This window comes from Tachypleus tridentatus, chromosome 8 (genome assembly GCF_004210375.1).
Source record: "Tachypleus tridentatus isolate NWPU-2018 chromosome 8, ASM421037v1, whole genome shotgun sequence".
Lineage (NCBI taxonomy): Eukaryota > Metazoa > Arthropoda > Merostomata > Xiphosura > Limulidae > Tachypleus > Tachypleus tridentatus.
This window is the reverse complement of record NC_134832.1, coordinates 132,605,673-132,627,869: the sequence shown is the minus strand read 5'-3', so window position 1 is coordinate 132,627,869 and position 22,197 is coordinate 132,605,673. Positions and strand designations below refer to the sequence as shown.

Sequence of the window (22,197 nt, the reverse complement as noted above, 5' to 3'; positions counted from 1 at the left end):
ATCTCACACCTTCACCTTCCATTCTGAAGCGCTAACAAAGAAAACATTTCGGTATTGTAACTGTCATTAACCAACAGTATATTTTTGAATATCTTAAGTAATGCAACTGTTGTTATCCAAGAGTATATTCAGTGATGTCGAGAAACCACTTGTTGAGAAATTTTATATGAAAAAACGGCTCGTTTGGGTTGAGAAAATATTTTACATAGAAGAGCGAACAACGTTTCGACCTTCTTCGGTCATCGTCAGGTTCACAAAAGTCAAATAAATACAACATAACCATAGAAAACACTCAAATACTAAATAAAGAAACAAACACAAACAAACGCAAAATTAAAGAAGCCTTACTTATACAACAACTTAAACCCAAAATAAACCAATATAAAGGAACGCCTTTATACCTATATTAATATAATAAAATAAATAAAATTATATATTCAAACATCTATACCGCCCTCTACATTTCGACACACAGTTACACAACCCCTTTCAAACATGTGGTCAGCTTCCGGTCAGTTACCTCTTTCTTTGTGAACCTGACGATGACCGAAGAAGGTCGAAACGTTGTTCGCTCTTCTATGTAAAATATTTTCTCAACCCAAGAGTATATTATCCATTATTGTCCTTCCAAAAATGATGCGTATTCGTTGATAACGACGAACATACAGACAAACTTTTTTCGTGTTTCTTGAGAGCCAAATATGGTCAATTTTGCGTGACGGAGTGTCCCCTTAGTGTAGATGTTGGTAACTTAAGGCCCGCGGTCCGTATCCGGCCTTCAGTCCCCAAACGAAATATCACATCCACCCGGCCATTAGTGGTCCTGAAATAAATTCAAGTGTGTAACTTAATCTGGCCGTCCATCCGCTCACAGACATGGCCTCTGACACCTGTGTGGAATGAGTTTGCCGACCCTTACCTCTGTGTGAGTACATAACTTACATTTCATCACTCAAGTGATATTGTACATTATAGAGTGTGTGCCATCACATGTACAATACACATGCAAATTTACTTTGTGTACGTACATCACAAGTAAAAAGAATGCACACACACATGCATTATTATATGCACATATCATAATATTATAATGCACACCAACAACGATGATATACATATTGGATATACAGACAAACGAATGGAGTAATATCATTTCCCTTTTACGAAAAAGTTCATGAACAAGTAAAAACAAAATAAAAGAAACTTAAATTATATGAATGGGTGCACCAAAAAGTGAGGAAACAAGGTAGAAATGGGTATGGTAAAATGAAACTTTCTTTGTAAAACCTCACTAGGGGGCTTGTCCGACATCCGGTCCATGCCTCCTTGGTTTTTTTGTGTTAACGATACTATATAACTTATGGGTTCATACAAAAGGGTGTATATGATTCTTCTACTTTTCTGTACGCAGTAACGTACCCATGACGTCGATACACAGAAAACTTTTAGGTTTCTTTTTTTTTTTACCTTTGTGATTTAATCCACCTATATACCTAATGTACAGAATTCTGTTGCCTTCTCATGAAATGCCCGGCATGGCCAGGTTGGTTAAGGCGTTCGACTCGTAATCTGAGGTTCGAATCCCGGTCACACCAAACATGCTCAACGTTTCAGCTGTGGGGACATTATAATGTGACGGTCAATCTTACTATTCGTTGGTAAAAGAATAGCCCAAGAGTTGGCGGTGGGTAGTGATGACTAGCTGTCTTCCCTCTAGTCTTACACTGCTAAGTTAGGGTGGGCTAGCTCAGATAGCTCTTGAGTAGCTTTGCGCGAAATTCAAAAACAAACAAACATTCTCATGAAATTTAGAAAGGAGGAACAAGTTGTAAAGAACAAAAAATATAAACACATTATGAGTCTCCACAAATATCTGGTTCTACTGGTATTGTATACACAGACTTTACAGTACATGTATTGTCTTCAATAATTCGGTTCACAGAAACCTCTACTCATTGTATGATAAGCATAACTAAGTTTGATAAATTTAGCCAACTTGAGCTATTGTATATAGGGTAGAAAGAATCAAAGATGAAGGCATATATCGTATGTTGGACACGTCCCCTTGTGTTTTGTCATACCATATCCATTCCTACCTTGTTTCTTCACTTTTTGGTGCGCCCATTCCTACACTTTTCTACCTAGCACACTACTAACATACTGCATGTTGCCCTGATATTTTGGTCAAAAGTTATTGAGAAAATATAATATTCAGAGTAGAATGGTACAAAAACCATTTGCTCTTGTAGTTTCACTCCCCACGTTACTGATGAGTCTACATCACTCCTTTACAGCTTCCCTCAGCCTCCATTAAATATTAACCCTTGGTGTTGACTATGATTCCACCTCCTTTTTACTACTGTTTTTCTTTTAAACAAGACAATTTCTTAGTCACAATGTGACTCAACTATTAATAAACCATTTATGTAATTAAGCAGAAAGTGAACTGGAAACCTTTCTATTATTATAAAATCATAAAAATACTAGAAGGAAATAGAACATTTAAAAGTGCTGGATCTGCGAAACTATATTTAAATTGAAGTATAATTTGATGTAAGATTATTATAGTTTCAGATGTTTTGTGTTCTAGAGAGAGATACAATTATTTTAAAAGGAAGGTTTAGACTTTTTGTTTCATTATTAAGAGCAAAGCTACACAATGAGTTATTTGTGCTGTGCCCACCACGAGTATCAAACCCGATGCTCAGTATTATAAGCATTCACACTTACCGCTAAAACGCTAGGGAATTTGTGAGTGAGGCGGAATTTCACCTGTCAAGTCCACTGAGTTATCTAATTATAATCTTTGTCGAATAAACTTTGTATCTGTTTCCGAAAAGAAATGTCAAATTGTGATTCAAACAAATTTGAGCTTTAGGTTGAAGTTAAATATATATTTGATTTTACTGTATGTATTTGGCCCGGCCTGGCCAGGTGGTTAAGGCGTGCGACTCGTAATACGAGGGTCGCGGGTTCACATCCCCATCGCACCAAACATGCTCGCCTTTCCAGCCGTGGGGCTTTATAATTTCACGGTCAATCTTACTATTCGTTAGTAGAGTTGGCGGTGGGTGTGGATGAAGCCTTCCCTCTAGTCTTACGCTGCTAAATTAAGGACGGCTAGCGCAGATAGCTGTCGCGTAGCTTTCATGAGATCCAAAACAAACAAACTGTATGAATTTGTATGCACTATAAACTTGTTAATGTACACAGTTATACAAGAAATATCGTAAAGCAAAATCAATTTGAAGTTGTATATTTTTTCTACTTTATTTCTTAAATTAACTAACATTTCAGCCTGACATGGGCAAGCGTGTAAGGCGTGCGACTCGTAATCCGAGGGTCGCGGGTTCGCGCCCGCGTCGCGCTAAACATGCTCGCCCTCCCAGCCGTGGGGGCGTATAATGTGACGGTCAATCCCACTATTCGTTGGCAAAAGAGTAGCCCAAGAGTTGGCGGTGGGTGGTGATGACTAGCTGCCTTCCCTCTAGTCTTACACTGCTAAATTAGGGACGGCTAGCACAGATAGCCCTCGAGTAGCTTTGTGCGAAATTCCAAAACAAACTAACATTTCATGAAATCGAGTACCTAATAACATTAGAAGTACACTCACACATGTCCTGTCACTTTTAAGAATCAAGGCTATACAATGTACATATTTATATATCTCATGCTTTGATCATGTTTTACAGGTCGGAAGTCGACAGAATAAGGCTTAGTGGCTTTAAGCACCAGAATCCGAAATTTTAAATGTTACTTTGGGTGATTTTGATGTTGGTTGCCTAGGAAATAGATTGTTTCATCAATCATGGGTAATCCCACAGAATTAGAACAGACATCACACGCCGAACAGTACCAAACTTCACCTGGATCTGAAACCACTCTCTGTGGTTTCTTACCGCCGCCATATTCAAATAGTCAAGACAATCTACACGAATCTTCTTCGTCCTCGACCAATGAGACTTTAGTCCCATCCATCTCGTCAAACAACCTGAACAGCATGACACTATCTCCATCTTGCAGTCAAACTGAAAACACTGATATGAATGATGCAGCAGAACAACAAAACAGGCATGAATCCGTTTCGGTTAGTGTTGGAGTGAATGAAGAAGTCATAACATCTCGCATCTTGTGGCCTCACAGCACCTCGTGCACGTTTGCCTGCATTAGTTCTATCGTTGGTATATACAGCATCAACAGGTTTTCTCTGTTGGTTTATTTGTATAAAGGTAAGTGTGTATCTGTTGTTGTTTTTTTGTAATATAACCTACCCGAGGTAATATAAATAAACATTGGGTGCAAAGTTAGATACACACATAGAATATTAACCCCATCTAGATAATGTTTGGATAGGTATAGCATATAAATGCAAGCTTTTCTGCTAATTTAATATATCCCCAGCATGTCTACTATTGATTATTGATCGTCCAAGTAGCTGTTCTTGAATGTGCTCTGGTGACGGACCAGTAACTCAATGTTGACGACGAGTAGGCCCTCTGGTGCTGTGTAACTTATTGGTCCCTCTCCGTGAATGCACAGAACACGAGAGCTGAAAAACCTTGTCAAGTTAATACATTCAAAATCGGAAAATATTTCTGGTAGATACATTACTGTGTTTAGTCGCATACCTTTTGACGTTTCCTGTTTTTCCTTTTTGGTTTCTGGACAACTTACAAAATGTCAAACTTAAGTCATTTATACAAGTGCTTGACACATTTCTCTTACATAAGGAACACTTTGGCATAGAGCCAAAACTTCGGACTAGGTAGAATATTCCAAACAAAACATTATTTACTTACAATTAACTCCGTTTCGTTCAACAGTTCTCTATCTAACATCTAGTTGCAGTGGTTTAACAATTACATTTTTCTTGATTGTATAAGCTTAGAACGTTTTTTTCCTGTTTCATCTGTGTCCTCAATTTAGATTCAATTTATTAAAATAATTTAGGTGTTGTGATAGTATAGTGTATGTAATGTTCCACTTTTTTTTCAAAGTGTAATTTACTGCTTTATTTATAACGAGATTTATCAAACCTTTCCATTGGGTAAGCTCGCAAGAAATTTCGAGAGGTGAACGAATTTTTACTCACTTAGCTTGATTAAAGATAACACATAAATTAATGTAATAAGAATAAGAACATAAACCGGATTCTTATTTGTAGCTGTAACATTTCGTTGGTTTCATACATATGACCTGAAGATTTGTTTAACTTTATGTCTGATAACTTTCATTATCCTGGTATCTGTTTTGTTTGAATTGTTTACTTTTTAAATTTAGCGCGCTTGTTGAGGTTATGAAAATATACGTGAAATGTAAATTAATAAATTGTTTTAGTTTTTGTTTTTTTTTGGACTTCGCGCGAAACTACACGAAGGCTATCTGCACTAGCTTTCCCTAATTTTGCTGTGTAAGAATAGAGGGGAGGCAGCTAGTTATCACCACCCACCGCCTACTCTTTGAATATTCTTTTACCAACGAATAGTGGGATTGACCGTCACATTATAACGTCCCCAAGGCTGAAAGGGCGATCATGTTTGGCGTGACGGGGATTTAAACCAGTGATACTCAGATTACGAGTCGAGCACTCTAACTCACTGGCCATGCCAGGCCCAATCAATAAATGCTCAATCAGGCGTCGCGAGACATTGGCACGTGAGAACTGTGTCCTTATTTTATTTGACAATACCCCGAATTTCCAGTTGGTGTCTTGCAAAATCAGAATTCTTTAATCATTCAATAAAATAGCGACGCTTCTGTGCACAATAAAGAAAAAAATAGATAAACAAATATATAATAACAGTAAATGTTGCAAGGATCAAAGAACTTTCTTGAAAGTGACCGAAACGGATGAGTGGTTACAAAAGGCATGAACAATTTGTTATCTTTGACTGATATATTGTTTTGTAAGTAAAACACTCTAATTTATTGTGCAATTAATCTAACTTATTTTTGTGTAACATTTGTATGTATAGGTTTGCATTTTCAGAATAAAGTGCCCACTTAAATTCGATGTTAAATAACATATATATCATTTGTTTATAAAAGCAGTCACTAAAATATATGTTACATGACATGTGCGTGTATGGACAGATAGATAAACAATTATTAAAAACAAAATGAATTACAATTGGAAAATTGGAAAACAAATTTTCTGTGAAAGATATTCAGACCAATGTACTGATAACTTTAATTAAATTATATGAGTATATTTATCTATCGCTTTAGCGTTCAAGGTATAATTTCGTAACTGTTTAAGCTACTGAAACAACTTTTGGTAAAAACAATACATGTGTGTGTGTGTGTGATTGGTGTAATGGTTTCTACCAGTGGACGAAATCGAGTCAGAAAGAATAATGAAAAATTTAGTACACGTAACGAGAAAAAAAATTTCGTTTTTCAACTTTCACTTTTTGTGTGTGTGTTTTCTTTTAGCAAAGCCACATCGGGCTATCTGCTGAGCCCACCGAGTGGAATCGAACGTCTGATTTTAGCGTTGTAAATCCGTAGAGTTACATTTATCGTGACGAACGTTCACTGATAGGTCTAATAGAAATTTCATTTACTAGCTTCGTATTTCTATATCCTATTCGAAACATAACTCAATAAATAAAAATATAAATCTCAGAAACATCTAGATTGAAAATACATGTTGAAACAATACGTTGGGGCACATTTAATTCTTGTGGTTTACGTAAACAGCTGATGATGTATGCTGCCTCCAGTGACATAGCGGTGTGTCTGCGGACTCACAGCGTTCGAAATCGGATTTTTTCATACCCGTGGTGAGCAGAACACAGATAGCCCATTGTGTAACATTGTAGTAAGTTTCACAACAAACAACTTGTATATTATTAAGACTCTTCGAACGAATATCGTATCATAAGTTTTTCAAAGGAAACAATCTATTCAAGCGAGTTATTATTATTGAGTTTTAAGAAAGGTAAATAATTTCTGTAATCCTCATATTTAGCAAAACAAATGATAGAAAAATCGTTTTTGTTTTATGTTTCGTTTAAAACGAAACAAGAGCGAATCCTTAATAACAGCCGAACTTGAGTTTATCTTAGACAGGAGTATAATTATTTAATATATGAAACTTTTTTTTTCCTTTTACTAGCTATACTTTTGTTCACCTTCGTCACCAGACAAGGGGCGGACGTACACCAGATTCGGATTTATTATTCATCCGGTTCTCTACCGTCGTACCCTCAAAATGAAATTCCTTTAGGCATGATTAGAGTAAATTAATCTATGAAACCTTGGGCGTAGTCAAATACATCAGTGGAAAGGGTTTGGTCTCCTAAGTCCAAAACTGTAATTAGATCTCAAATCTGTCAAGCAATAATGGAGCTACGACCTAAATGTTTGTGCCTGAGAAACTTAGAACCATTCTGTACGCCGCTATTCTCACAGTTGTTCTGTGTTTGAAAGTTGTCGTGTATACGGTTTTAGACGGTAACAGACAAGTTAGAAGTACATTTTGCCCTAGTCCATGATGCAATGATGTTATACTTGCAAGAACTCGCAGCGCCGTCATCATTACATCTGCTAGAAATAGTCGGTCATTTCTTGTACGAGATTACTTTCTCATGGTTAAAACTACCACGTAAAGTTTAACCCTAGAGCTGTTAATTGCAAAGGAGATATATAAATCTATCTATGTGGAAAATAAAGCTCATTGATATGAATAACATACAACGAAGATATGAGATTGTTTGTTCGTAATGCGATGTATTGATGAAATAATTTCAGGGGTATGAATAACATACAACCAAGATATAAACTTGTTTATTCGTAATATGTGGTAAATTTCAAAATAAATGAACTAAACTAAAAGTATACAAAAACAAATTTGGTCTGTGAATGTTTGTGAATCTTCACAAACCATAGAATGTGTGAAATAAAATTCGCCGTGTAAGCAAAAAATCAAAATGGAAAAAGGAACGGGGAAAATATATTAAAATAAAATGTTCTAATAGAATAAATTACTAACATAACATCAGCATTTAAAGAACATATACATATGCATATATACGATAAAACCTGCGCAGTTCTGCCTCAAAGAACGAATATTCTTACCCACTATTTTAAGTCAAAGTACCTTTTATGTATAGCACGTGAAAACAAAATCAAACATGAAAAATTTATACTTTTTTCTTATTTTAATAAAGCAAAGGGATAGACAAACAAGACATCGAATACAATGCCTTTAGACAAACAAGACATCGAATACAATGCCTTCAGACAAACAAGACATCGAATACAATGCCTTTTAATTTAGTCGTTGTGATCATGACGTTATATTTTAATAAAAGCCTTACGAAACGTTAAAAATTTTGATGGATAATTTTGAGGATTAGAGTTGTGACCTCAGTTTAATGAATTTAAATACGTGAACCAAACCGTAGGTAGATGAGAGTTTCATTACACTATCTTCAAGAAAAATACTTTGCTACAACTTATCAAACTTGGGGAATTCGGTTTCAATATAAAATAAACATAGCAATATACGAAATTCATAAATTATCCTTGTTATCGAAGTTAGATGTTGGACTTTCACTGTTTTTTCCAACAGCGTGGGTAACAATACTTTTCTTCAATAATTTGGTGAAACGAATGATATAGAAATATTTTAACAAACAAGCACTTCGTGAAACATTTTATGTTCTTTTTTTTCACTTCCAGCATGTTTTATTGTTGAGTTCCTGATCTTGTCCATGGTACTTGGAGTTCCTTTTCTATGCCTGCAGATGACTTTAGGACAATATATAGGATCAGGACTGGTAGATATGTGGTACATTTCTCCAGCATTTAAGGGTAAGTTTAAACACCCTGATGGAATTTAGGGTTGCAGAATATTCTTTGCAGTAGCTGTGTTATAAAAATACATCTATAAATGTTCTACACTTTTTTATTCATCTAGGAATTGGATTTGCTCTTCTATACGCTTACATTGTTTTAGGAGTGTACACCGCAGTACCTGTTGCATGGCTTTTTGTGTATTTCAAAGATTCCTTGATTACATCCAATCAAAAATACCTCTGGGAAACGTGTCAAGGAAATTTCTCCAGAAACTGTAAGTGTAAACAGTTTATATCCTTTGTATTACTTTTTTTTTCGGATGGGAAAATAAATAATATTCGTTTATAATTTCAAAAAAACAACCTTTAACTGGAATTCAGAATTTCCAAGATGAATATATAACATTTGTACTTAATTTAGCTACACTGTAAACTAAATGATTACTTTAAGAAACGTGCAGTATCCCGTAATAGGTGAGAAATCATAAACACAAAATTCAGTGACAAAATTCGTCCACTTTCACCAGGCAACAATACAAAATACATAATCAAGAAGGATATCTGTGTGGAAACAAAACCATTAAGGTATGCGTTCACCAAGATAAAGGCTTCCAATTATACCTATCGTTTAATCTTTTCATACTTAAAACAGCTATTCAATCCAAAGACACATCGTCCAAGTCGTCGAACAACAGGGCCTATACATTTTTGTTTGACTAACTTTTAAAACTAAGGCTGAAAAAAACAGTCGTTCTGGTATGCTTGGAGAGCTTGAAGAAAGGTGAGATGTGCTTTAAACATGACAAACTTGCAATAGAGCTTTTTGTAATACAAACTACGCTTCAGAGCTATTGTCAAGATGCACGAACGTCAGATAGAACATGACTGGACGCGCGGACTTGAACTGTAACAACATCGTAAGGCTACATAATACTTTAATATGCGCACTCAATATCTGTATAATAATTTTGATTTCAGCTTAAATTTCTCTTCAATAACAACATTCCGTTTTAATCATTGTGGAAGAGGGAAGTTAAATGTCTTTCTCCCCAACATTCTCCTTCATATATTTCGGGTGATGACATTTAATGTTTGAGGTAAAACATCTATTTTTATTTATGAAAATAGTAAAGTACTCACTCACTTGACATTATTAAAAGAAACACGTTCATATTTAACTGATCCCAGCAGTGAATACATTTTTGAGGTTTCCACATAAATTGAATATGAAAGATTAAGCTGATAATTCACGTTTCTGTATTGCGTATTTTCAAGACAACTTACCAGGAAGTTTGGGCCGACTGGGGTTTAATTGTTAGATTGTTCGAACTATGAATGCGAGGATTCACGGATGGTATCTCTTTGCGGCAAAAACGCGCACCGCACCTTGGAATTGTGGGTGCACTCTTACAGTGTTGCTCAAATTTCACTATTTTGCGAGATAAGAGTAGCCAAAGAGTTGGCTGTAAATGCTGTTTATTATCTGCCGTCCTTGATTACTGCAAGCTCAAAATTACGGATATGTGCAGATAGCAAAATACTAAAATAAACAAGTAAAAGCCAGTTTCTTTTGTCTCTTAGATTAAGTGAGATGTCTCTATGGTTCAGATACGGCCGTCCCTAATACTAATTAAAAACCAGAGAGAAAGCGCTCAGCTACAAGGAACTTTCGTAACTAAACATCGAAATCGACTGTCACTCCGATAATATATCAATAGCTCAAAAGAGAAATGAATATCAGGTAGCACCACGTTTCGAAATCAAGACTTTAGGATTCCCAATACGAGACACTGATGACTAAGCCACGCTCACTTGCCTTCTGAATCGTTACACATAGATTATTCCTTGTAATATAAAGTGAGATCATAAAACAAACATTTCACTCAAACTGTCCTATTAACATTTTGCTACAACTTCTACTTCAAGTTACTGGATAACAGTTGCCTTCCCCTTCCCAGTGGCTGAGCAATAAGTCTGAAGGCTTATAACATTAAAAATCAGTTTTTTTATATGCACGCACTGTACGTAGTGCAGATAGCTATGTGCAATTTCAGGCTTATTAACAAACAAATAAACAGCCGTACAGTCTTTTAATTAAGCCTAAAGTTTTTACTAGTTGATGTTGTAAGTGAAAAAAAACATGCAGTTTTGTTGTTTCTTTCTCATACGTTCATTCTTTGATAGCCTAATTACGTCATCATCATGTTATTTTTGGTGACGTCTTTTAGTATTGGTTAAAAAAAATTCGTTCTAATGTTGCATAAACACAAATAAAATTCCATTGTAGTCCTCAAAATACTACTCGTATAGGCCTGTAATAAACAAAGCAGATAATGAAAGACAGAGTCTAGTATATAAGTTTACACAAGGCTTTCCAAGTTCCTTGAATCCTGTAAAACTAATTAAATTAGTTAAACCCGTTTTTATGAGAAATAGAATCTGTTATAGGAGGAAAACAACACGTATGATAACACTTATGGTCTACACTATATAACACACACACGCATATATATAGATATATATACATTAAGTGTTAAACCTTTGAAGGAAACCGGCACATGTCTGATAATATATACAGTAAACGTTATGTAATACACATAAAGGCAGCTTTGAGAAAGTGTAATACATATGCGATTGTATAATATACACTATGTTATATATATATATATAGAAAATACCTAATATAACATAAATATATATATATATACACATTAAATATTAAAGATTTGAGAAAGCTGATAGGTTTGATAAAATATTTAGTAGAAAATGCATAATATCCATAACGTAAAAAAAGCTTTGAGAAAAAATAACACACGCATAATAGAAAATAAGTAATATACGTTAAATACGATCTTAGAGGAAAGTAACACATATCTGATAAAACATAAATTTTACTACGTCATATAAGTTAAGTGTGGCTTTGAAGAAAAGTAAAACGTTTGATAACAAGTTTAGTAAAAATCATGTATATATATATATATACACACGTGTATTTAATTCATAAATCTTCGAGAAAACTAACACACGTCTGATAACAAATATAGTAGATATTATCTCTATATGTGTGTGTTTTCAGTGATGGATCTTTAAGAAAGCTTGCAGCTAACACGCTTGGTACACACTATTACGTAGTTAAAGTTAAGTGGATAACTAGAATAAATATATGAAGTGAAACATATATGGTAGAAACACGTAATATTCGTTAAATTTCTTTGTTTCTTTTTAGAATTTTCATACAAAGCTATAAAAGGACTATCTGCACATAGTCGTTCCTAATTTTGAACTGAGAGAGTACAGGGAATGCAGCTAGTTAACTGTACCTACCACTAACTCTTGAGGAACTTAACTAATCGGTTGTCACTCATGTCCGCAAACTGTAGCTCATGTTTGTGCAACAGTGGAATGTGGATAGTTAACGTTTCGGTTCACCGCACACACAATTTAAAACGAAAACTGAAAAAACAAATCAGTGAAACAGACATTTCACAAGGAATTGTTGATGTTAGTATGAGCTTTAGCTCATAATATTTAAGTTTGACAAACACATTTTTAGCTGCAACATAGCGTATCATAGAATGGCTATGAATTGTTTGTTTTTCAAGTACAAACCTTTAGCTCATTGACAAGTTTGAGATGTAATTAAAGTTTTGGTGTCAGGAGGTCAAACCCTTTTGATTGATGTATTTAACCACGCCCAAGGTCTCATAGATAATTTACTTTAATGCTACCTAAAACAATTTCTAATTGAGGGTAGGCTGGTAGAAATTCGATTGAGTAATAAAAGCGGCTATACGATAACCATAAGCTTGGCGCACAAAAACAGATCTAATAAAAAGAGAAAATAACGGTCACGTTGATTACATTACTCTAATCCTGCCTTAAAACTATCAGGTGCCGAGGCTGTTAAGAATTTTTTTTTTTTTTTACAAAACAACGGACATCCATCACGTTGTAGTCGCCGGACTTAAAATGAAAATGAAAGTCATATCTTGCCTTTCTGTCTGATTACAGATTGTGTTGAAAGCCAAAACCAATCATCACTGGATTTCGTTGGATGGTCAGTTTCATCTTATTTTCAGTAAGTCCATTTCTTTATGAAGAACTGTTACAATTTTAGCATACACACCAATAACATGCAACGTCATAAACAAATACATTTAATTAGATAGTGTATTCTCAGTGCAGAGCCACAGAATGGCTTAAGTTTTGACTTAAAATCTCTGATGGTAATATCACAAAGTGTTTTATATTATACCAATATATGTATGTTGCTGTTTACTTTTTTACTACACAAATAATGACACATTAGCAGACAGTTTCTATTTTCCTTCATTTCCATAATTCGGATGCATTTTTAACACCGCTATTCCACATTTCTGAGTCACGAAAATCGTCTCTACTTTGTAATATACCCTAAAAATGTATATATTTCTCGATATAAATGTGGCTAGAAAAACTTTGCATCCAATTTCATTTTAAACACTTAAAGAAACCTTTACACATTGAATTTGTCTGTTGATAACAAGTTTCAACTTGATGCATAAGTTTCGCTTTTAAAGTCTTGTCCTTCCTTCTCATAGTGGCAACGTACTATACAGAAACGCCAACAACAACCAGATGGGATATATAAGATTTGAAATAGCGTTTAATCTAGCCGTTGTATGGGTAATTGTCTTCCTTGTTCTCAGCCGTGGAAACCAGTTGTACGGAAAGGTGAGACAGATTGAGTTATCTCTACTGCAAGTGCTTTGGCATGACTTATGATAAATAAATGTTTGTTTGTTTTTTTATCTAGCTGTTGATTCATATTTCCAAAATGAGTGTGATTCAAACAAGAAAATTTCGTTTGTTATTAAGCACAAATCTTCACAAAGGGCTGTTTGTACTCTGCCCACCAGAGGCATCAAAATACAGTCTCTAGCAGTACATGTCGCTGTGTAGGGGGGAGGGGAAAGATGCTTACCAATTAATTAAATTTTCTACGTATCTCAGCAAAAGTAGTTCAGTGATTAAAGCTTAGTGAACTACATGCAAATTAGATCAACTAAAAATAAAAGGAGAATAATAATAATAATATTTAAAAAAAATATGCAAAGCTTCATGAACATGCGCAGAACTAGTCTTCTCTCAAAGTTGAAATCTATTTTGTCAAATATTTCGACCATCAAATAATAAGATAATTGCCAAACATTATTTGCAAAAAAAGATACACTTTTTATCCTGGCCCAGCATGGTCAAGCGTGTTAAGGCGTGCGACTTGTAATCTGAGGGTTGCGGGTTCCCATCCCCGTCGCACAAAACACATGCTCGCCCTTTCAGCGGTGGGGGCGTTATAATGTGACGGTCAATTCCACTATTCGTTGGTAAAAAAGTAGCCCAAGAGTTAGCGTTGGGTGGTGATGACTAGCTGCCTTCCCTCTAGTCTTACACTGCTAAATCAGGGACGGCTAGCACAGATAGCCCTCGAGTAGCTTTGTGCCAAATTCAAAAACAAACAAACACTTTTTACTATGTAACTACTATAACATATTTATATAAATTACAAAAAGAATTAGTTCTATATAGCAAATGTATATATCATATATGCGTTAGGTTTGACAGTTTTGTAAATGTAAAACTACTATGACCTATTCATGTAAATTAGAGAAAGAACTACTTCTATGTGCTTGCTAGGTATTTGAGTATAATCACATGACTTTTGACTGAGACTTTTATATGTTTCTCGCTAGTAAGTTATCATTTTTATTTCCTAGCTAGGTGGTTAAGGCACTTGACTCGCAATCCGAGGGTCGCGTGCTCGAACCCCCATCACACCGAACATGCTCGTCCTTTTAGCCGTGGGGGCGTTATACAGTGACGGTCAATCCCACTATTCGTTGGTAAAAGGGTAGCCCAAGAGTTGGCGTTGGGTGGTGATAACTAGCTGCCTTCCCTCTAGTCTTACACTGCTAAATTAGGGACGGCTAGCGCAGATAGCCCTCGTGTAGCTTTGCGCGAAATTCATAAAGAAACATAAACAAACAAAAAATAAAACACTTTTAGTCGTTTCATCCAAATTACATGAGGCAAGGATGCGTCTTTTAACGTGACCTGTTTAACTTGTACAGAGAAAAAATCCTGATAGAAATTGAGGATTTACCAGTACGGATCCCTGGCGGACAGAATTTAAACAACTTTCATTAAGTTGATGACAGTTTAAATAGCTGTTAGTGACAGCGAGAAGAAGAGTTTAAGTAATAACTGCAGGAAAACAGGGTGCATGGTAATTAACAGTAAGGGTGTGATTCACGTTTACGGATAGGGTAGGTCTGTAAATTAAACTAAATCAGGTCGGAAATGGGTGACAAATAGTAAAACTTTTATTATTACAAAGTTAAGAGTTTTGCATTCATGCATTACACCAGCTCTCAAGTATACATCAGAATGTTGGACAACATCGCCAAGTATGGAAAACAATTAAAACAACTGAGTTGAGGTTCTTAATGGGTAACTTTTAGACATGTTGTTGAAGTCCCACCTGAAATGAACATATTTTGTCAAGAGTACATTACAGAAGGAGCATACTGAGTAACATCAGAAGAAGACAGTTGGTATTACTTGTACACGTTAAGAGGAGAGAAAATACTTCAAGTACAGTAGTAACTGGAAAGTTTGAAGGAAGGAAAGACCGACGAAGACAGAAACTGTAAAGAGTCTATCTAAGTGATTCAATGATTTAACACTGGAAACTTTATGTGCCTCAAGGAGGAGAAATCTGTGAAAGATCATGATCACAACGTCTAGTTTGGATATGACACCTAAAGAGACACTGTCAAAAGAAACGAACTTGGCAAGAATTTAGTTGAGAGAGAGAGAAATGATAAGTTGAAAGAGACGCTGTCAATCACCCCGTTTTCATTATAAATCTATACATAAGAGATATAGTGAAAGAGACGCTGTCAATAATCATGTTTTCATTATAAACCTATACATAAGAAACAGGGTGAAAGAGAAACTGTCAATAACCATGTTTTCGTTATATACCTATACATAAGAGACAGGGTGAAAGAGACACTGTCAATAACTCCGTTTTCATTATAAATCTTTTCCTAACAGATAGGGTAAAAGAGACGCTGTCACTCGCCCTGTTTTCATTACAAATCTATTCCAAAAAGATAGGGTGAAGGAGACGCTGTCAGTCACCCTGTTTTCATTATAAACCTATGCATAAGAGATAGGGTGAACTTCTTTTACTCCTGCTACGTAGTAACAATTCTATTATTGTTCATTACATAATATCTGCTTAATAATTTCAGTAATTAAATTAACAGTGTTGAATTTCAGGGAAACGTGTTGTCTGTGTTCGCGTAACTATTACGCAAATTCACATAACCTCCCCTACCTCACCTCTTTTTTTACTTTGAAGCTGATTTATACACTGGCATCATAACAAGTATTGTAAAAAAATACGTTACAGCTTTGTGCATACTACCTGTAACCTTGAACATGAAATGTTTGCCGGCACTCAGCACTCCTCTAAAATAAATTATTGTACCTGGTGCCGGCTGATATGTACCTCTTCCCATTTGTAATTATACTTCAGTTTGTAGATTTGTAGGAAGAAATATAATGTTATAAACATATTCGTAACATTCTAATATTTATTCATCACTATAAGAAGCGGACTGTAACCTTTAGGCTTAATCAAGCTCTTACACATTTGCTAATCACCGCAGAACTTACTAACATCTACACTACTGCCGCTTATGTTGCATTTCGAAATAGAAATAAAATAAAAGTTGTTCCACATACGAGGTCTGTTCAAAAAATACGCGGACTGTTTGAATTGCGCGGCTCCAGTTGGTACCAGGGGAATCCGCTTGGTGTTGCTAGGTTTGCACAGATCAGCTGATTACGACGCCATTTCCCGATTGCAGATATCTTTATTTGTGTATTAGCTACGCGGTTTTAAGTGAAGTGCGATTTTTTCGTTTGGCGGATTTCAGAAGGTATGACCTGAAGGAGCAACGACTTGCTGTGAAATTTTGTGTTAAACTTGGAAAATCTGTGACTAAAACTTTGTTATGCTTAACACGGCTTACGGTGATGTTGCTATGAAGCGTACGGCATGTTTCAAGTGGCATGAACGTTTTAAGGATGGTCGACAGTCCATTGAAGATGATGAGCGTCCTGGACGTCCTTCCACGTCAACTGACGACCCACACGTCGACAAAATCAACACTCTGGTGCGGGCAAATCGACGTCTGACTGTCAGGGAGCTTGCTGAAGAGTGTGGGATATCAGTTGGATCTTGTTACGAGATTTTGACCGAAAAATTGAAGATTCACCGCGTTGCTGCGAAATGTGTGCCTCAGAACTCGTGAGTTTTTGGCCAAACACTCGATCACTGTTCTTCCCCCCCCCCTACTCACCTGAGCTTGCTCCTTGCGATTTTTTCTTGTTCCCCAAACTCAAAAGGCCCTTGAAAGAAAGAAGATTTGAGACGATTCCCGAGATTAAGGCAAATGCGACGAAGGAGCTGGAGGACATTACAAAAGAAGCGTACCAGGACTGTTTCAACAAGTGGAAACACCGTTGGGATAAGTGTGTGCGTTGGGGAGGAGAGTACTTTGAAGGGGTCCCAGACCTGTAACTTCTAAATAAAGTACATTTTGTTTTATGACGTCAGTCCGCGTATTTTTTGAACAGCCCTCGTATATGCATTTGATGATTGGACAATATTGATATATGTACAATGGGGAAATGTATTAGATTTGGCTGTAAAATAAAGTTTATCTTTTTTTTTTTCTTTTGTGATTCTTGTGAATTTTCAGACGATGATTAATGTAGGCCTAAAAAAATTCATCTACCCTACCGTGGGAGTCAACTTCATTACTATCGTGTTCCTTAAATTGCCACGTCATTACTAGGTATTTCTCCGTAGCTTCCCACCCCGTTACGCTGGTTACAGCTAGTTCTTAAAAGCGAAGATTTGACGAATTAAATGTTGCAGTGACGTAAGCATCTTAATTACCTAATGCAATAACATAAATTAATATATTAGCCTATTATAACCGTATTAATCAAACAACAATATGCGTTCCTTTTGTTTGTGCGGTTATGGATCCCAAGTATGTACTTAAGTTTAAGAGTTTAATGACTCGTTTCACTAAAGAAATATGCACAAGTAAATGAGTCAAAAACTGGGATAAAATAAGTGCACCAAAAACGTGACAAAAATGTGCAAAAATGAATGAGACAAAAGTGGATAATGAATTGTTTTTATCTTTCGTTTTCTTTTCATTTCTTTTTTACTGTTTTGCATTCACGGTACAGACAACGTTGTGCTAAACAATTAGTTCTGAAATATCTTGCTAACGTCACTTCGCTAAAAACAATGTTACAATCACTAAAACCCACGCTACCACAACTTTACTAAATAATTTATAACGTCACTAAAACACCAAGTTAGTATAAAGTCACCAAAACATCACGTTAACAAAAATCACTATGTTAGCATAACATCATTAAATCATCATACCAGCCTAACGTCATTTAAACATCATGTTAATATAATGTCACGCAAACGTCATATTAGTATAACGTCACTAAAACACCGCGTTAACGTAAAGACATTAAAACAACATATTAGCATAATCACTAAAACATCATATTAGCATGAATTAAATAAAACACCACATCAACACAATTCTATTTTTGATAAAGATATTACTTTACCTGAAAATATCAAAACACCATTTTCTAAAATACAAACACCTAAAAGCTTTTAATCTTTCACTGAGTACGAGTTTCTCACACTAACGGGCCTGCCATGGCCAGGTGAGTTAAGGCGTTTGACTCGTAATCTGAGGGTCGCGGGTTCGAATTCTCGTCGCACCAAACATGCTTGCCCTTTCAGCCGTAGGAGCGTTATAATGTTACGATCAATCCCACTATTTGTGGGTAAAATAGTTGCCCAACAGTTGGCAGTGGGTAGTGATGACTAGTTGCCTTCCCTCTAGTCTTACACTGCTAAATTAGGAACGGCTAGTGCAGATAGCCCTTTTGTAGTTTTGCAGGAAATTCTAAAAAACAAACGCACAATCTCAGACTAACACACCTTCAAATAATACTGACCTCGTAAGTTCTGCAAGTAATAAATAACTTCCTATACTTGTTTCCAACAGAATTAATCTTTCGAATATCTTCTATCCGAACAATAGTTTTGTTAAATAATCTGAACTTTCTTCTGACCTGAACCAATCTCACGGCCACTCAAACTCCGTGAAGTTTTGTACAACAAATCCTATCAAATATACACTGATTGTCGAAGGAAAGTCTTTACCAGATTAACATTATTGGCGTTACCGTCTCTTCAAATGAAAGACTTTACACATTAACTTATACAGATAACCTACTGATGGCCACAATGACTTCACTACAAAAAAATCCACCCATCCACATTAAACGGAATATTACCTATAGTCATGTGCTTCAAATAAAAAAATCTGATGAAATAAATTACGTAAAATACAGGATTTAGAACAAAAGATAACAAAAAAATAATAAAGATACGGAAACTGACAGATTGAGAAATACAACAATACTCGACGAAAAATCACCCTCTTATAATCCAATACATAAAAGTCACGAATTCTAAGAAAACGTTTCTGTTTATTACAACTGAATTATTACTGGAACTCCCGATCCTGTTTTCTGGAAGAGCAAGTCTTAATGGTAACCTTGTTTGTTCATGCAAAAGTGAATTGCACCTAATCGTAGAATGCTAGTCAACCATGTAATAAAACTTTGTCTAACCCAATTTCATTGAAACTACTGATTAGTTTTTTGACAGATATGACTAAATTCACTGATCACTTTACAATTTCTGAACAAAATAATAGGTGCACAACCAGTTTTACCTACATGAAATTCCAGTTATTGCCTGAGCTAGACAAAACAGTTAATTAACTTTCTACTTCGTTCACGTGGGAATTAGCGCGACAAATAGTTAATTTTGTTTACTCACGTACCGTGAAGCAAACGACAGAGATTTAAAAAATAAGTTAACAGAAACAGCAAATTGGAATGAACCGCAACTAGAATTGAGTCTTTGTGGATGTTTTTTTTTGTTTTATAGATATAAAGAGTTGATATTTATTTATCAAGAATCAAATGTGGTATATTAATATAGATGTCGTAAATTTAATTTGATGTAGGTTTTATAACTAGGGCTGTATAAAGATGTACAAGAACATGCAATACTGAGAAACATGTCATATTCATGTATTAAGAGACATGCCTTATATATTTGTGATGAGCCTATAAATACTGTAAACTTTTATATCTTGGCCAGGACTGATATTGAATAAGTGTTGATGGACTTAGATCAGAGTTAAATGAACAGCCTAGTGTTAGATAATTTCTTAATTTGAATGATTTCCTAACATTATGAATTTTTACCATCGCTAAAACCTGCAGTACCATAAAAGTACTTAAACTTTATCAGCACAACGTCACCAAAACACTGTGTTTGAGCTTCAGATGCACTGTTATATTATTTTATCTTTTATTAACCTGTTCAGTGCCGTAGACGAGATGACTCGTCCAAGCCGATCGGTAATACAGTGCCACGGACGAGTTAATTCGTTCTCAATAATACCTAACTTCAACGATAGATGTCAGCACCATACATGTATTTGACCTACTTACAAATTGTTTCACTTTCGATCCAAAATGGCGTCACGAAAAAAGTTACAAAATGAAGAAGCATTAGAGTTGTATTGTAGCAGCTGAAATACTTGGCAGTCAACAGGTTAAATTTATGAATTGCACTTATAAATAACTTTGGAAAAATAATTTGATAATTAAATTGAAAAATAAATCAATATTAAAATGAGTTTTCCATTTACAAAGTCTCGTGTTTTGAAACAACTACATTCTACACGTTATAAGTCTATGCTTCATGACTATTTTTTTAAAAATATCATTTATGATTTTGAATAATCAGCTTTATTTGCTATGAAGACACAGAGATAATCATTAATCTACTAATATTTGAAAGCATGATGAGAGTCGTTGGTTTATTATATAAATTCTCATTCTCAAAGCAAAGTGATAGTTGCTGATTTGTCACTTGAAATGTTCATTTTGAAGGCAAAGTGATAGTCGCTGAATTATTACTTCAAATTATGTCTTTGAAGACATAGTGACAGCTGCTGAAAGTATAGTAAGCTGAAAGTGAAATGTTATATATATATGAACATTGGTCGATGTGTTTATGATATATTTTAAATTAGTATTGTTATAATATCTCAAGATTTTAAAAGTTCCGTGACAGTGTAATAATAGCCCAACAGATTTTACTCGTAGTTGAAGCTAAACACCACATTGAGCAAATTGGCTTGTTCATTCGACATTTCGGAGAAGACTGTTGTTGGTTGTTTATATTAACTGTTTAGACGTTGGTTTGATTCAATTGTTTCTTAGGTAATGGTCTGAAAATTAAACTAACAAATCTGGTATATTTTTAGTACAATATTTCGAATATTATAATTTTGATGTTTTGTGTAGAGGTAAGTCAACAATATTTACAATATATTAAAAAACTTAATTCAACACGTGCTTTGTTCCATTTATTTAATTGTTAATATATTATTATTTTACAGTTAGTCTACGCTCTTGTTGCTATTCCAGTAAGCTTGTTGCTTTTGGTAACAGTCAGAGTTATGGAACAATGGGGAAGTGGGATGTCAACATTGTTTGATACACCATGGAAATCAACACTCACCGATTCTACGGTTTGTATTTTAACTTAAGGTGACAATATGAAATTTGTATTTTACTACAACTATATTGTTATGCTATAACTCGTTATTTTAGACAGCAGTTCTATCACTACAGCACCATTAAGAAACCAAACTTGCCAAATTTACTTTATCGTGAACTGACTGTCTTCTCCCTAAAGATAAACCACATAGTGACAGATTTCTTGTAGTCTTCACGTACCGTCCTTTAACCAAACAGATTAACAGGAATGCACAACACAACTTCACCTTACTAACAAGAGACAACACATTTCTCCACCTTTTTACTACCTCAAAAAAAAGTGAGAAGAACTTGAAAGACTGTCTAGTACATTCAAAACTACAGACGGAATCGTCGTCGTATGCACAAAGTAACAGAACTCGTCCGTGCAGATGAACTATTTGTCTTGTCTGCGATTATATCACGAGTTTATCGACTCTCTCTAGTTCTACCTTTATCATTCACGTCAAATACCAATTCACCCCGCATGGCCAAGCGCGTTAAGGCGTGTTCTCGTAATCTGAGGGTCTCGGGTTCGCATCCCCGTCGCGCCAAACATGCTCGCCCTTTCAACCGTGGGGGCGTTATATTGTGACGGTCAATCCCA

General features: G+C 35.3%; 1 protein-coding gene across 6 annotated transcripts in view; it reads left to right on the top strand.

Moving 5' to 3' along the window:
* The window catches only part of LOC143223517 (sodium-dependent transporter bedraggled-like), a 62,198-nt gene that overhangs the window by 8,858 nt on the left and 31,143 nt on the right, over window positions 1-22,197 (top strand). For 5 of the 6 annotated variants that reach the window (XM_076451600.1, XM_076451597.1, XM_076451598.1 and 2 more), the window contains exons 2-7: window positions 3,693-4,229; window positions 8,689-8,820; window positions 8,927-9,079; window positions 12,816-12,882; window positions 13,385-13,517; window positions 21,452-21,583. In XM_076451600.1, coding sequence (XP_076307715.1) covers window positions 3,809-4,229; window positions 8,689-8,820; window positions 8,927-9,079; window positions 12,816-12,882; window positions 13,385-13,517; window positions 21,452-21,583 — 1,038 coding nt within the window. In that variant the 5' untranslated portion in view covers window positions 3,693-3,808. The remainder of the gene's footprint in view (window positions 1-3,692; window positions 4,230-8,688; window positions 8,821-8,926; window positions 9,080-12,815; window positions 12,883-13,384; window positions 13,518-21,451; window positions 21,584-22,197) is intronic. The other variant, XM_076451599.1, reaches the window with a different exon arrangement.